Below are 15,399 nucleotides of genomic sequence, written 5' to 3' on the forward strand. Positions count from 1 at the left end.
TCAGAAAGCTTAATTTCACCATCTCTAGACACATAGATTACTCCAAAATCATAGTCTTGGTCACGTGCAAAGTGTTGGTGCAGAAGACAAGCAGAGTAAACAACAACCAAAATAGGGCTAAAACAAACCACGGATGAACGAGGCAAGGAAAACACATAGAAATGTTACAGGAAACAAGACTCAGCCATGTGTGTGTTTGAGATATAAATATGTATTAAAGATGATCAGTCCTTGTTGAATTACCAGCTGTGTTTGTGTACTCAGGGGGGATCCAGAACTGTTGTGTGTGTGAGGTGCCTGATGGGAGTTGTAGTTCATATAGTGGTAGAATTGTAGTCCGGGTGATAAATGTTTTCCAGTGATCTGCAAAGCCTAGATCGCTGGTGATCATGACACTAATTCAGAATATTAATAAATATTTTAATAAATAAAATATAATAAATAAATAACTTACATTTGTAGGGGATCTTCAAGAAAATTACAACATATGAAAAAAAAATGAATGAATGAATGAATGGATGGATGAATGAATGAATGAATGAATGAATGAATGAATGAATGAATAAATAAATAAATAAATAAATAAATATTAAAGCAGGGGATATAAAAAAATCACAAATGAAAAGGATTCCAAAATGGCGTACATCATTTTTGCTTTTTTTATTTTTAGATCTTTTAGGGCTTCAATGTAATGTTTAAGATCAATTTTGTATAGTACATTTAAGTTTAACTTTGGACCATTTTGTGTATACAATATGCCCTATATAATAATAATTAAATTAATAACCACATTTTACACCAAGATCATATTTCATACAATAGACAAATAAATTTACAAGAAAATAAATTATTTTGTTATTATTTATAACAACCTAAAAATATTACAATATTTTTATATTGTTTCAATATTTTAATAGTTTAAATAATAGTAATAATAGTTTAATTTAAATCATAACTACTTAGATTAAATAATAGTTCAAATATTCGCTATTATTCAATATCAAAACAAAACACCTGTGTAAAAAAAAGCTCCACAAAGGGCCGAGTAGTCACTTAAGTGGAGTTGTTTGAGGTGTCACACTGATGTGACGTTAGGGGAGAGGTTCTTACGTTCACATCAACAAACTGACAACCAAAATTACAAGACCTGACTCAATCTGACTTTACCTGTTTAATACGTGGGGCAGAATGCAATGCGAGAAACAGACAAGAGAAGGAGGCGGGAGAGACGCAGTAAGGCGAATGAATGAGAGGGAGGAGAGAGAACTTTGACACCGAGGGCCAGAGGACAGGTTTGCGAGGCAGTCAAGAGAGGATTCTGAGAGAAAAGTAAAGACTTCAAACTTTGTCACAAACCAGTCGCTAACCGCACGCCTGGCCCTCAGGCAGAGGAAAAATAAAGAGCAACAAGAAAGAGAGAGTTTCGGTGACTTTTCGGTAACTGTGCCATTTTGGACTAACTTTTTTGGATTCAGCTTGGATGGGGATTCCTGCTGTGCTATGTCAGATGGACATCCTCCCATGAGTAGATGATGGCGATGACAGCCCTCTTCAGAGGGAAATGGGGGCATAATAATAAACCTCAAGAGGTCCAGACCAAACCTCGGACGCCTGTGCCCCAACTGCCCAGCGAGGACGACGAGAACGAAGACGAGACTCTTAGAGCCCCGATCCGCAGGAATTCACGCTTTTACCGCTCGATGAGAAAGAAAAAGTCAGCTGGACCCTCAGAACAACAAGAAAGTAAGGGTGACCTGTTTGCTTCATCTCAACACGGTGAAAACATCAAATGACCAGCAGTCACACGTGTTTCTTTTAGAACAGAGCTTTTAGAACTTTAGAATTTTAGAACTTTTAGAACTCACATGGAAAGGTTTATATTCGCACATTCGTTAATTTGAACATTGACAACTTGTGACCCTTATATTGGTAAACAATTGAGGTAAAGTTGGTTTTATATTCGCACAATCTTATTTTCGCCTTAATAATAATTCCAGGAAAAATTCTTTGCTAATTCTAAATGGGGAATTCATATTAGCAGCCAGTGACTATAAAAGTATTGTTTACAGTCAGTCAAATAATGCTAATGTTGTTTTGAAGTCATACTCACAGTAGGCTACATGCGATTTCAGTCTGAATATTCAAATTAGCATGCTAAACAATAGGGGGGAGCGTCACAAGTTGAACGAATGTGCGAATATAAAACCAATTTTTCCTCAATTATTAACTAATAACCACGCTACTTTGAATACTCAGTCTGAAAGCGCATAAAAGCATGACTACAAAACAATATTAGCACTATTTAGTTGACTGAACAATGCTGTACTTTTCTAATCATTGGCTTTTAATATGATTTCACTATTTAGAATCTGACAACCCTGCTTTTCTGAAGTTTTTACCATAATGATGAACATATGTGTCATCAAGTATAATATTTGAACACATTTGTATTTCTGATGGCTGAAAATTGAATTTAGCCCGTCTGACAAGACATTTCATGTCAGTTTTGTGTAATTTGTTAAAGGGCCAGTTCACCAGAAAATGAAAATGCTATCAACATTTACTTGCTTCACACCTTTAACTTGTTTCAGAACTTTATGAGTTTCTCTTAATCACAAGTGAAGTCATTTTGAGGAATGCTAAAAAATGTAACCACTGACGTCCAATGATTACATGTTTTCAGCTTTCTTCAAAGTATTTTCTTTTGTGTTCAGCAGAAAGAAACTCTTAAAAGTTTAAAACCACTTGAGGGTGAGTAAATAATGGGTAAACTTTCCCTTTAAATATGTGATTTGGATATATAGACCATGTCAATGTGGTCATGCCGTTTTCCCATGAACATTTCCTGCTTGTTATCAAACTATTTCATAACTGAAACAAGAGGCAATTCAATCATAACTTAACGTTAAAACGGCTATCATATCATTATTTATCAATATTAGGACCTTTTTGGATTCTTAGAAGCTGTAGAAGTTAAAAATGTAAAACAGGAAATGCGTTGGGACCATTGTTATTGTTTATATGACTCAAAATTGTCTTACATCAGATTCCTTTATGAGTATCTGAGCCACATTTTGATGCTTATCATGATAACCTTAAAGGAGTTATTTTAAAACTGCTTGTAATCTTTGCTCATTGTTTGAACAACAATGGTCATTGGTTTTGAAACACAATATATAAGCTACTGAAACTGATATATTAGTTGTATTAACGTTGCCTAGTAAATGCAGGGGTCTAAACAGAGAGTGGTATTGTTCTCTGTGTCATAAAATAGTTTGTGGAGTTTAGATTAACTGAAATAACCCTCTTTATTTTACTTGTGTGGCCTGTACTGCTTAACCTTTTCTTTTAATGGCATGTGCGTTTCAATAAAGAACCTTAAAACTGATGGAATATTTCCAAAAGTTTTTTTAAAATGTAAAAAAAGAGTCTTTGAGATACACGAAGTTGTACTTTTATAGCATTAGAATCACAAATAATGAAGAGAAAGTACTCAATAGTATCAGAACAAAACTGAAATACTGCTTAAATGTTTTCCACCCTCATCTTTACTCACTCATCATCAAACTTGTATTCGTTTTTCTTTCGGGTTGATGAACAAGATTATCTCCATTAAGTTCTCATGATCAGTTTCTTTTGTCTGTGCCTCGGATTCGCTGCAAGTCAAAAGGTGATCGAGTTTTCTATGTTGTGGCCTCAAGGCTCTGGAACAGTCTCCCTATAAACATCAGGATTTCTCCATCCTTGGATGCTTTTAAATCTAACTTAAAGACTTATTTTTCCTGTGACACATATATGTTATTTCTTATCTGTATTTTAGTATTACATATATATTTCCTTTCCTTTCATTTTTAATACAAGTTTTATTTTATTTTCTTAAATATTTTAATTACTTATAAAGCACTTTGGATCAACTACGTTTGTGTAAAATAGTGCTTTACAAATAAAGTTTGCCTTGCCTTGGCTATGTTGAACACAAGAGAAGATGTTTTGTTGAATGTTGACAGTGATGGTCCCATTGATTTCCATATTGGGGGAAAATACTATGGAAGTCATTTGGATTAACAACAGTTTTGGTTACATATGTTCTTCAAATTGTCTTCTCCCATGTTCATGTCTCGCAGCAAGGCTAAGTAAAGTATGACAGAAGTCAAATTTGGGTGAACTCATCTTATTAAGAGCTTGATTTGTTCTTGATGAGGCTGACAGTTGATTTGGATGTCAGCTGATGTTTGAGTCTAAACCATTTAGTTTATTTTAATGACTTGTTCACAATTAGGACTTGGCAAACCAGTGCTAGTGCTTGTGTTTTTCTACGAGAGAGAGAGAGACCGAAAGCACATGATTTTGCCCTGCGGTAAAGTTGCAAAGCTGCTGAAACTCGAGAAACTGGTTTAATTGTTCACTGTTTGTTTTTAATTGTTCTGAGAATTACAAGTGTTCGCGTTTTTATGAGGACACCAGCATCTTTATTGATGTCAGCTGAGATCAAGTCGACCTTTCTTTCAAATCTGAATGACAAAAAAAATCGCTCAATTGTGAGACTGTTGTTGTTGAGTTTAAGCTCTGTTAAGAGCAGGATCAAAGATGTTATGATGGACCTGAAAGCAATAGAAAGACCTGCTTTATTATTGCCAAGAACGTCCGGCTTTAACTCATAAACAATGAGACAGACATCGCTTTCGGCAGCATTCTTTAACGCAAGTCACACTTATTCAGACTTGCACTCGGCTAATGCCTGAAATACTTCTTGTGTTTTAGGTTTTATGATTGTTCCTGGTTGGAAAATTAATTGCAATTTTGATCTGATGATGACGAACTCATGTGAGATATGAGTCATAAAAGATGTTGCAAGAATTGGCCTCTTTATGGAGGCCGCCATATTGGGATCACATGATGTTCTGAACACTGTTGTCCACTTTATCTCTTATCAGTTGGTTGCAGAATCAATAATGGTTGACACATTTGTCAGTGTATATGGTATTGCTACAACCACACTGTAAAAAATATTGGCAAATTAGCAGTTTTACATATTTTGTGATTCATGTTTTTAGTTTTCACTGTTTATTTCTGCTTTTAATTTTTATAATGGTATGTTGATCTTTCGTCCAACAATGTTTAACCATGAAAATATTGAAAAAGTGACATTTATTGACATTTTTAATAGATTAAAGCGATATATTCTCTGGGTTGGTGTTGTTTACTATGGTATAAAAACCTTGCAATACACTTCCATTTCATTATCTGTTTTTTTACACACTTCTGTATATTATTTCTTATACGTTATATTATTTCAAACTACTAAAATGATAATAAAAGTCACTTTGTTTAACTACAGAGTTGAATTTTCAACATCAAAAGTCGACAGAGCAGAGATCAACATCCCATAATTTAATTCACAACTGTAAATAAATGTAAAAACTCTGTGAATCTCAAAATATTGACACTGATTAACACTGATGCACTGACACTGAATTAACAGATATTTTTACACTACGTTTGCTATTGTTTAATGACACCTCCATGCCAGTAGGTGTCAGTGTAGAGTTCAAGAGACCAATGAAGATATTTAAGGGCTTAATGTTAGCATTTCTATCAGAGGTGTTTGCTTTGCTAACAGGCATTTTGTGCACTCAGTTATCAGGTTTTGAAGCCATCAGCTGTAAATGGCTTCTTTACCTTTGAAGTCCATGCAGGAAAGTAAACAAACAAACCCTTAAATATCAGTAAACATGGCTACTTTTGAATGACGTTCAATGGAAATTCTGTGTATAGTCTCTAACTGCTAATGCTAATCAGAAAGAAACATATTTTATTTAGGATTTTTTTTTGGTAGTCTGGCCTTCCTTGTAAACCAATGGTTCAACTTCCATCATCACCTATTAATACATTAAACCCAACATGGTGTGAATTCTTGGCATGAGGTAGGCAACTTACAGTTTGCAGTTTTGTGTTTGCATTTTATTTGACAAGGTTAATGATTGCATTATGCATAGTGCCTCACCTGTTTTTCCAAAGAATGCTGTTTTATGCGGCTAAACAAATGAATTTTGCCCTGCATGTTTGCTTAAAGCCTTCATTAAGCACACTTATTATTTTTCAAAAAGTACTATCCAATGAGAATTTTATCAGTGGCACTGTCATCATCTTAAATCAGTCCATAATGATATTCGTATTTTTTCTTTTTTTTTATTGGTGGAATGTGATGTGGTTGTAATGTGAATGTGCACTGGTGCTCATAATGCTTTTATGTGTTTTTTTAGTAAGAGATGAAATGATACAATAACGTGGGCTTTTGCTCCAGAGAAACAGTATTTCTATAGTTCATATAACCAGTCTTTCCAGCATTTTGTGAGCCCAATGGTTCTTGAGATCATAAAAGAAAACCTTTTGCAAGATTTTCGTGTATTTTCACAACAAAACACAAGGATTGAAGCAAATAAATGCATGCGTTTTAAGAATAGCCATCACAGAATCAGTCATTTAAGGCCACAGATAACAACAGTGATATGTGCAGTTTAAATACAGACACTGATGCAACTACAAATGTCAAAGTTGCTATTGAGTATGTCACTTAAAGTAATAAAAACATGCAATTTATATAAGGAACGATATTATTTTGCATTATTAAATTGAGCAACCACTCTAACAGCCTGCAATCAACTAAAGATTTTATTAAATCTGGGAGTTTTTTTTCTTTTACACAGTATGAATTCAATTGAAGCCTCTACATTAAAGGTTTCTTCCAATTTTTGTAACCCTATAACCTTCATCTCTTCAAGGCGGGATTGCTTTAGCCTACAGACAAAAATTAGGCCATATACAAGTCAAGTGTGTGTGATTAGCCCTCCTGGGAATTTTTGATTTTTAAAAATTATTTCTGTGATGTTTAACAAAGAGAAGTTTTTTTTTCACTACATTTTTAAAGATGATAGTTTCAATAACTAATTTATTTTTTCTTTGATATGATAAGAGAACATACAATGTGTCTACTTATTTTGCAAGATACAAGTTTTTAGCTTAAAGTCCAATTTAAAGACTTAAGTTATTAAATTAGGATAATTAGACAAGTCATTGGACATCAGTGTTCATTCTGTAGACAATAAGAAAAATATCTTAAGGGGCCTAATAATATTTGCAATATTTAAGATAAAAAATTGCTTTTATTCCAGCCAAACTAAAAGAAATACGACTTTCTCCCAGAAGAAAATAATATTATAGGAAATACTGTGAAAACTTCCTTGGTCTGGTAAACATCACTTGGGAAATATATGACAAATAATACAAATTTCACAGAAGGGCTGATAATTTGGCTTCAACTGTATATATTTAGCCTATATGCAATGTATTTTGCCGGTCATTTAAATGGCAACTTTTTTTAACTAAAACTGTTCTTTTTATTTTTGTTAATACATTAGCAGGATTTTAGGGGTCTGATTGCAAATGATACAGTGTATCCATATCTTGGAAAAATGTTTGTATACTAAACCCTTATTTTGTTCTCGTACACATTAAGCTCACTACATATGCAGTCTATAACTATATGAAATGGAAATGGGTGTTTTTAAAAAATTTTTAACATTTTTTACATGACCTTAGATGCTTCCCAATTGTAAGGACGTGTCCTTGACTGCACATTCAGGCTGCAACAACATTAAGCTACATCAATGAAAATCTTTAGTTGCATCCTTCATTTCTTGTCCTTGATTCAACCTGTTTATTCTTTTTTTGAAGGATGATGTATCCTTCACGTCATTCAGTCGCCCTAAATTCTTTGCACACATTCAAATTCACAAAAAATGTAATTAGCTTCACATGAGTCATCCTTGATTATGTTCAGATTTATTGTCTTATATCAAGAAAAGAAAACGATTTTAGAGATGAAAGTATTATGTTTGGCCACAAATAAATCGCACAAACTGTGCATAATGTGAACAACTGGGGGATCACAGATGCTAAAAAAGAGTTGTTAAAGGGACAGTTTACCAAAGAATGAGTTGAACACAAAAAAAAAAAAGATAATTTGAAAAATGTTGGATTGTGGAAGCCATCGAGTTCCGTTGTTGTTTTTTCTTAATTTTCATGCAGCTAAAGTTTTCAGCTTAGTATAAAGCTGTTCAGACTCAGTTCAGTAAGTTGCTGAATACAGTGGACACTGTGGACTGACCATCTTTTGGGAGAATTCATGCTGTCGGCTCTGTTGGATTTTTGCAGTTGTCTGTAACTGTTGCGTGTGTGTGTTTCTGTGCTGTCCTGGAATTTGTCACATCTTTTTTATACGCTGACTGTTTGGTGTGAATATGAACAGTCAGAGGGGGTGTGTGTGTGAGAATGAGAGAGTCTTTGGTTGTCAAGGGATTTTCTCCACTGCTAATGTTAAAAGGGAATGTGTTTGTTTTGAAATGCCTCATAAGTTTGTGTAAGTGCAATGTACACAGTCTGTATGGTAATCCCCCAGGCTCACTCACTGTACAAAGTCTGGCCAGTATTTATACCCTTCAGACATGGACCAGGAAACAAGTTTGACGGGAAAAAAGGTTAATATTTAAAGCACCTACATTGTCGTAGTTTATTTATGTGTGTAAAGTCCACAACAATAAAAACATACGCCAGATTTATATGGTATATGCAATAAAATCAGACTATGAGGCAAACGTAAGATTTTGGTTCACATGTCGGTATTTTCAACACAAAATTGTTTTTTTAATGTAAATTTTTTTTAGAAAGCATGTTAGATGCATGTTTCAAATTTTTCATTCATTCATTTTCTTGTCGGCTTACTCCCTTTATTAATCCGGGGTCGCCACAGCAGAATGAACCGCCAACTTATCCAGCACGTTTTTACACAGCGGATACCCTTCCAGTTGCAACCCATCTCTGGGCAACATCCACACACAATCATTCACACTCATACACTACGGACAATTTAGCCTACCTAATTCACCTGTGTACCTCATGTCTTTGGACTGTGGGGGAAACCGGAGCACCCGGAGGAAAACCCACGCGAACGCGGGGAGAACATGCAAACTCCACATAGAAACGCCAACTGACCCAGCCGAGGCTCGAACCAGCAACCCAGCAAACTTCTTGCTGTGAGGCGACAGCACTACCTACTGTGCCACTGCATCGCCGTTTCAAACTTTTGTGTTTATAAAAATTATACAAATGAAATAATTAGGGATGTCCAGATCCAATCACGTGATCGAAAATCGGGCAGAATCACGTGGTTTCAGGCTCATGTATATTCTCATTATCTTTTTAACACATCTATAGTTATGCGGTGGCACAGAGTTAGACCTCTTTTTTTGACTTGGCATGACATCACTTTGTTGTAGAGATGCTATTGGTTAAATGCTGGCAAAGTAGAACACGCAAGCAGCTTGAAGTGATGAGCTCGAGTATGTCTGCGTTCTGGAGGTATTATAAAGTTGATGATGACAACATTGTCATGGCAAATTATGAGATATGTAAACTTGGGATTGCCTGCCGGGTATTTTAGGTTGAGGTTCTATTTGTTTTTATATTAGAGTTTTATATTTACTGTTGCACTATTAAGTCCAGAAGTGAAGAATTGATGATATTTATTGCTTGATTGTTCAAGCTACCTCACAGAAGTACTCTGTTTGTTATGAATATTAAAATAAGGTGAATTAAATAAAAAATAAGAAGCATCTTGATTCTGTTTCTTTGCTCTTCTTTATTTTTTATTTTTTGGTATTGTAGAAGTATCGTATCGGTTTCGGTGTCGGTAGTTTTTAAAAATCAAATGACTCAGACTTGGACTCGAGGGCAAAAAAACCCTGATCAGGACACCCTTAGAAAAATTGCTTCATTGTCTTTCAGCAAAAGAAATATTTATGTAAACATTAAATCACATATGTATTCTGAGCTGTAGTTTTTGTAAAAAAAATAAATAAATAAATAGCAAGTAATATGTTTAGTATGTTATTAAATGAATATTGTTCTATATGTGCATAAGACTTTCTTTTTGTGTACAAATCATTGTTGCACTGGATTAACATTTTAGTTAGTGCTTGTGTGGCTAAAAATGTATGATTGTCATGTTTTTCTCCAAAAATAAATAAATAAATAAATATACATGTGACACTGAAAAAGTTCTAATGTGTCAGAAACAAATAAATATGCTATTATTTTGATACATTAAAAGATATTAATCATTATGTTGACACATTTTGACGCACATATCTGTGCTTAAATGCTTGAAATTAGGCACATATAAATTATCTCTACACATTAGTTTATTTTCTATTTTAATGGTGCCAAGTGTTAATTATAAAGTTCATTAATACGGTTTTAAAAATATACTAGATTACTTTTAATAATTATATTTTTTTTCAATAATTTGTAATAATTATTTACATTAATAATAATTAGTGATTATTTATGTTTATATATATATTTTTGCAAATTGTTGCATTGACTGTTATTTGCCGTTATTTTATCCTAAACCATTACTGTACTAAATTCATTATTTTATCGCACGGCAATCCAAAAACAAACAAAAAGCGCTCAGGTGTAGCTCAAATATTTGGTCGGTGCTCTTTGGGTAGGGGATTCCACAAAACAACAACAAAAATAAGTTCAAGGCACTCGAAATATGTGGAAAATCTAAAAAGCATTTATTCACTTAAAAAAAAAAACTATGCGTTTCGGCAAGGATCTGCCTTCATCAGGGTAACAGTGATCAGCTGCGTCTAGAGACACTTTTGAGTACTATGGTCACATGACTCATTTAAATATCTCAACAACACGCAAATAATATAACAAACAAGGTAAACTGTCATCATTAATTATCTCATGGGAATTGGTAACTTTTTGATATATATTTTTTTTTTTACAAATTGTTGCATTTATTTTATTTTATAGTTTTGAATATGGTTATTTACTGTTATTCGCTCTATATTATAACACTATCTTACTGTAATTAATACGTTTTTCATTTAATACCCAAGTCAAAAATTTGTACAATCTTATTTGTACATTTTAGTGCAATTTGCAGACTTTAAAAATCGTACGAAAATCGTTGCAGAAAATTAACTCCTATGAATCTGTATGAATTAGCTACTAAAGTGTCAGTGTAAAATAGTTACATTTTCTTATACAATCAGGCTGCTTAATACAAATGTTTATATGGTAAAAATGATGACTGAGTAGGCCAACAATTGACTGGTAGTTTATATAATATTAAAATAACATTATTGGGCTGGGGCAGCATGGTGGCACAGTGGTTAGCACTGTCACCTCACAGAAAGAAGGTCGCTGGTTCGAGTCCCAGCTGGGTCAGTTGGCATTTCTATGTGAAGTTTGCATGTTTTCCCTGTGTTGGCATGGGTTTTCACGGTATCACGTTATTGTGATTACTGCTCTAAAATAAGTTATTTTTTAATGTCTGGGTACAACAAGACACAATTTATTTTATTTTAAGAAACATGATATTTTAGAACAGTAAACATGTCAGGCTAAATAAAATAAAATATTGAGTTCTGCTCTATACATTAGTTTCAAAAACACAGATTTATTTACAAGATAAAAAATACATAAAAAAAAAACCTTACACATACCTTGGGAAGGGTATAACAGAACATTTTTGCATTAAAATCTTGACTTTTGCAAACTGTGGTAAACCTTGAATTCATGCCTGCCTAGATTTCTCTGGGTTCTCTGGTTCCCCCACAGATCGGTTGTAGTGTATATGTGTGTTTGTGAGAGTGTACGGGTGTTTCCCAGTGCTGGGTTGCAGCTGGAAGTGCATCCGCTGTGTAAAACATGCTGGATAAATTGGCGGTTCATTCTGCTGTGGCGACCCCTGATGAATAAAGGGATTAGGCCGAAAGAAAGTGAATGAATGAATTATTGGGCGGTAATGCATCACATCTGAAGTACTGAATGTTAATAAACATAGCTATATTTTCAAAGCAGTCTAGACTTGTCGGTTCAGCAGTGTTGTGTGCTATAGATAGTCAATGTAGCATATGTTTTGCTGATTTGTTTAAACAATGCATAGCACACACAGTTCTTGAACTATGCATGCATCATTACAGGTTTCTCTCAAATTGCAGAGCCCGCTGGGAAAACAAGCCCGCTCACTGTTGATTGCTGCTCCAGATCTGGTGACACTATTGGAAACTGGGTTTAAAGCAAATTATTAACTACTGTACAGTCAGCGCAGCCATAAAATGACTTTAGTCTCACATTGTGGCATGATAAGTTGAAGTATGCCCTTGTTCTTAATCTGTGTTTTGGATGATCTTTTTATAAATTGACCTTAGCTTGAACTCATTTGTGACCGTGAGGCTGTTTAGTCAATCAGGTGTGGTTCAAATGTCAGATGAATTACAAGACAAATGGGCTGAATGTAGAAGCGAGTACTGCTGAATGAAGAAATAGATATGCATGACACAAAACCATAGTGTGAAGCATGAATAAACAATGTCAATGTGAAACAGTTACACATAGGCCACCAAAAAGCACCTAAATGGAAAAGTTTCATAATGGGGCGACACGGTGTGCGAATTATACATTGACAATTGGTAGAGTCAACTTTTTTCGTTAGTAGTTTGGCAGTACATGCTTCAGTGAGTCAAATTTATGCATATATTTAAATTACATCTAATTTATCTATAAAATGTATACATTTCAGTGGTTTGAGGCAAATTTAGTGACTATTTTAGAGGTTACCCTAGGTCAAACTATACAAATTATGTCTGTTTCTTTCTTTTTCTTTTTTTTAGGCAACATGCAGATATAAACACCTATTTGACAAGAAACGTGTTCTGTGAATGCTTAAGATGTCTATCAGTGCTCCAAAACTGCCAGTTTCAGACTGTTGAATAATAATTTTCTTAGCATTGATTGGTGTGATTATGCATTTGTAATTGTATAAACCATTATATGTGGGTGGGTGGGGTGTCAAATGTACATTTATATTATACATTTTTAGTTATTATTATTTAAGATATAGATCAGAGATCAGAGAAAGCTATTTCTTACTATTAAAGGGCTGACCCCCCTATACATCTTGTATTTGATATCCTTCAGCGGGATCAAGCATTATTTGGGGTGGTCAAATCCCCCTGTAATTCGCACCCTGGTGGTTAGCGCTGTCACATCATAGCAAGAAGGTCGCTGGTGTGCAAGCTGGATAGGCATCCACCTTGTAAAACATATGCCAGAATAGTTGATGGTTCATTCCGCTGTGGTGGTTATTTTTTATTTAATAAATAAGGGACTAAGCCAAAGGAAAATAAATGATTAAATGAATGTTCATATTTTTATTTCTTTTTAGGCTTTCTCTGACATTTTTCACCAAGGTCAGTTCAATAGTTTTACTTTAAGTGTTTTATATGTACTTTTTAGTACTTTTAGGTACTTTTAATTACATTTGGTTTAAATGATGCCACTATCGTTTTTAATAAAACAAATATATTTATTTATTTGCTCTTTTCCATATACTAAAGGCTAAGCAGATATTTTTGGGGGATTGTTTCTATTTTGGAATCATTATGAACAGAAATACTCATTTTGATGCATCATTATTTTTGGTGCAGTGTCACATTAGCAAAACAAAACCACTACTTACACACATGGAAATCTCTCAGGATGTACATCCAAAGCAATCTCTTATATCCATACCAGCACACCCACATAATTATAATTGCATAATTTGAATTAATTGGGCCTGAAATGCACACAAACATTTTTTTGGCATCACAGGCCAAACCTGAAAAATATGTCAATATTGCAACTTTTGGCATTAAAAAAAATATATATATATATTAACAAAGAATGCATAATGATAAATTAAATTAAATTAAATTAATTTTATTTTATTTTATTTTATTTTATTTTATTTTATTTTATTTTATTTTATTTTTAATAATTTAATTTAGTTTCCCAGAGATGAGTTGCAGCTGGAAGGATATCCACTACATAAAACAGATGCTGGAAAAGTTGGCGGTTCATTCTGCTGTGGCAACCCTGGATTAATAAAGGGACTAAGCTGAAAAGAAAATTAGTGAATGAATATTTTTTTTGTTTTATTAATTAATTAATTTATTTATTTGTTTGTTTGTTTGTTTGTTTATTTATTTTATTCTAATTTATTTTTATTTAATTAAGTTTAAATTTTTTATTTAATTTAATTTAAGTTTTATTGAATTTAATTTTGTATTTATGGGTTTGTGTTTATTTATTTATTTTGTTTGTTTGTTTGTTTGTTTGTTTGTTTGTTTGTTTGTTTGTTTAACAATTTAGACCCAAACCATTAAATTCAGTTGTTATTTATTTTACAATCAAAAATCAACGGAATAATAATAATGCTGCTTGCACATTCACAACAACCCAAACTAAGTAATATACAAATATAGAGTGTGTATATATATATGTATACAAATATTGATAATCAAACTACTACAGCACTAGTTATTAGTTAACATAAGAGACCAGGACAGACTGTAAAGCAGTGCAGTGGAATTTATAGGTGTTAAAGTTTAGCATTCCTAGACAAGTTTGTCAGGTGCTCAACAGCAGAATTATATTGACGCAAAGATCAATATTTATCTTAGGAGTCTGACAAACATGCTTTGCGATCCTCCTGATTATACTTTGAATCACACACACAGATCACACACAACACTGCCTGTGATCGTGTGCCATTCGCGAGTCGCTTGGTCAAGAGAGCAGCTCAGGAAACAGTGCAAAGGAGGTAATGAAGCATTTCTGATCCATCCTTTGTTCGTGAGACTTCAGAATTTGCAGAGGAGACAAATTCAGGGGGAAACTGAACAGACTTTCTCTGCAGTCGCACACACACACACACACACACACGCACACAATTACTGAAAGTTCCATCTGAGGCCCCAGTTACACATTCCTGTGCCCACAAAGTTTCAGGCAGCACCGCCAGCATTCACAATGGGCCCTCTGTGTTTATATATGTGTGTGTGTGTTTGATTTGTCTGCATGTGGATATGCGGTAACAAGTGAATGACCAGTATGTTGTTATGCCTGTAATGAAATACTTTCTCTGGCAGACAGATTCATAAACTCAATCGTTTTTAGCCAAACAAGTGGTTTTATCCTGATAGCATATATAATGGGTGCTTCTTCAGATGTATTGTTTTCCTTCTTATGGAAGCATTTTTATACTCTTGTACTGTGTCTGACTGGGACTGTCATGCAGGAGGGATATAGTTCAATTCCATTTTATTTAATTCCACACTCGAGCATGCCCAATATAAATGATGTTTATTCTTTTCTTGGTTAAGCTAAGCCACTCCCATTCTCTCCATTAGGCCCCTCCTCCTCTCCGAAACCAACAGTAGACCCCGCCTCCTACAATAGACTCAGCCCTGCTGCAGCAAACAGAGTCCCACTGTC

The 15,399-nt window shown here is 34.0% G+C and overlaps 1 protein-coding gene across 36 annotated transcripts in view; it reads left to right on the forward strand.

Annotated features, from left to right (window-relative positions):
* The first annotated feature begins 1,235 nt into the window (after window positions 1–1,235).
* The window catches only part of ngef (neuronal guanine nucleotide exchange factor), a 57,047-nt gene continuing 42,883 nt past the window's right edge, over window positions 1,236–15,399 (forward strand). For 24 of the 36 annotated variants that reach the window (XR_015509790.1, XR_015509789.1, XR_015509792.1 and 21 more), the window contains exons 1-2: window positions 1,236–1,743; window positions 15,315–15,399. The exon at window positions 15,315–15,399 is cut by the window's right edge and continues 15 nt beyond it. Coding sequence is in view for 2 of the 36 variants with exons in the window: in XM_087284551.1 (XP_087140677.1) it covers window positions 1,530–1,743; window positions 15,315–15,399 (299 nt within the window). In the remaining 34 variants the exon portion in view is untranslated. Of the gene's footprint in view, window positions 1,744–5,597; window positions 5,925–15,314 lie in introns of those variants that run through there. The other 12 variants (XR_015509813.1, XR_015509812.1, XR_015509815.1 and 9 more) reach the window with 1 other exon arrangement.

This window comes from Danio rerio, chromosome 15 (genome assembly GCF_052040795.2).
Source record: "Danio rerio strain M-AB ecotype USA chromosome 15, GRCz13ab, whole genome shotgun sequence".
In the NCBI taxonomy this organism is placed as follows: Eukaryota; Metazoa; Chordata; class Actinopteri; order Cypriniformes; family Danionidae; genus Danio; species Danio rerio.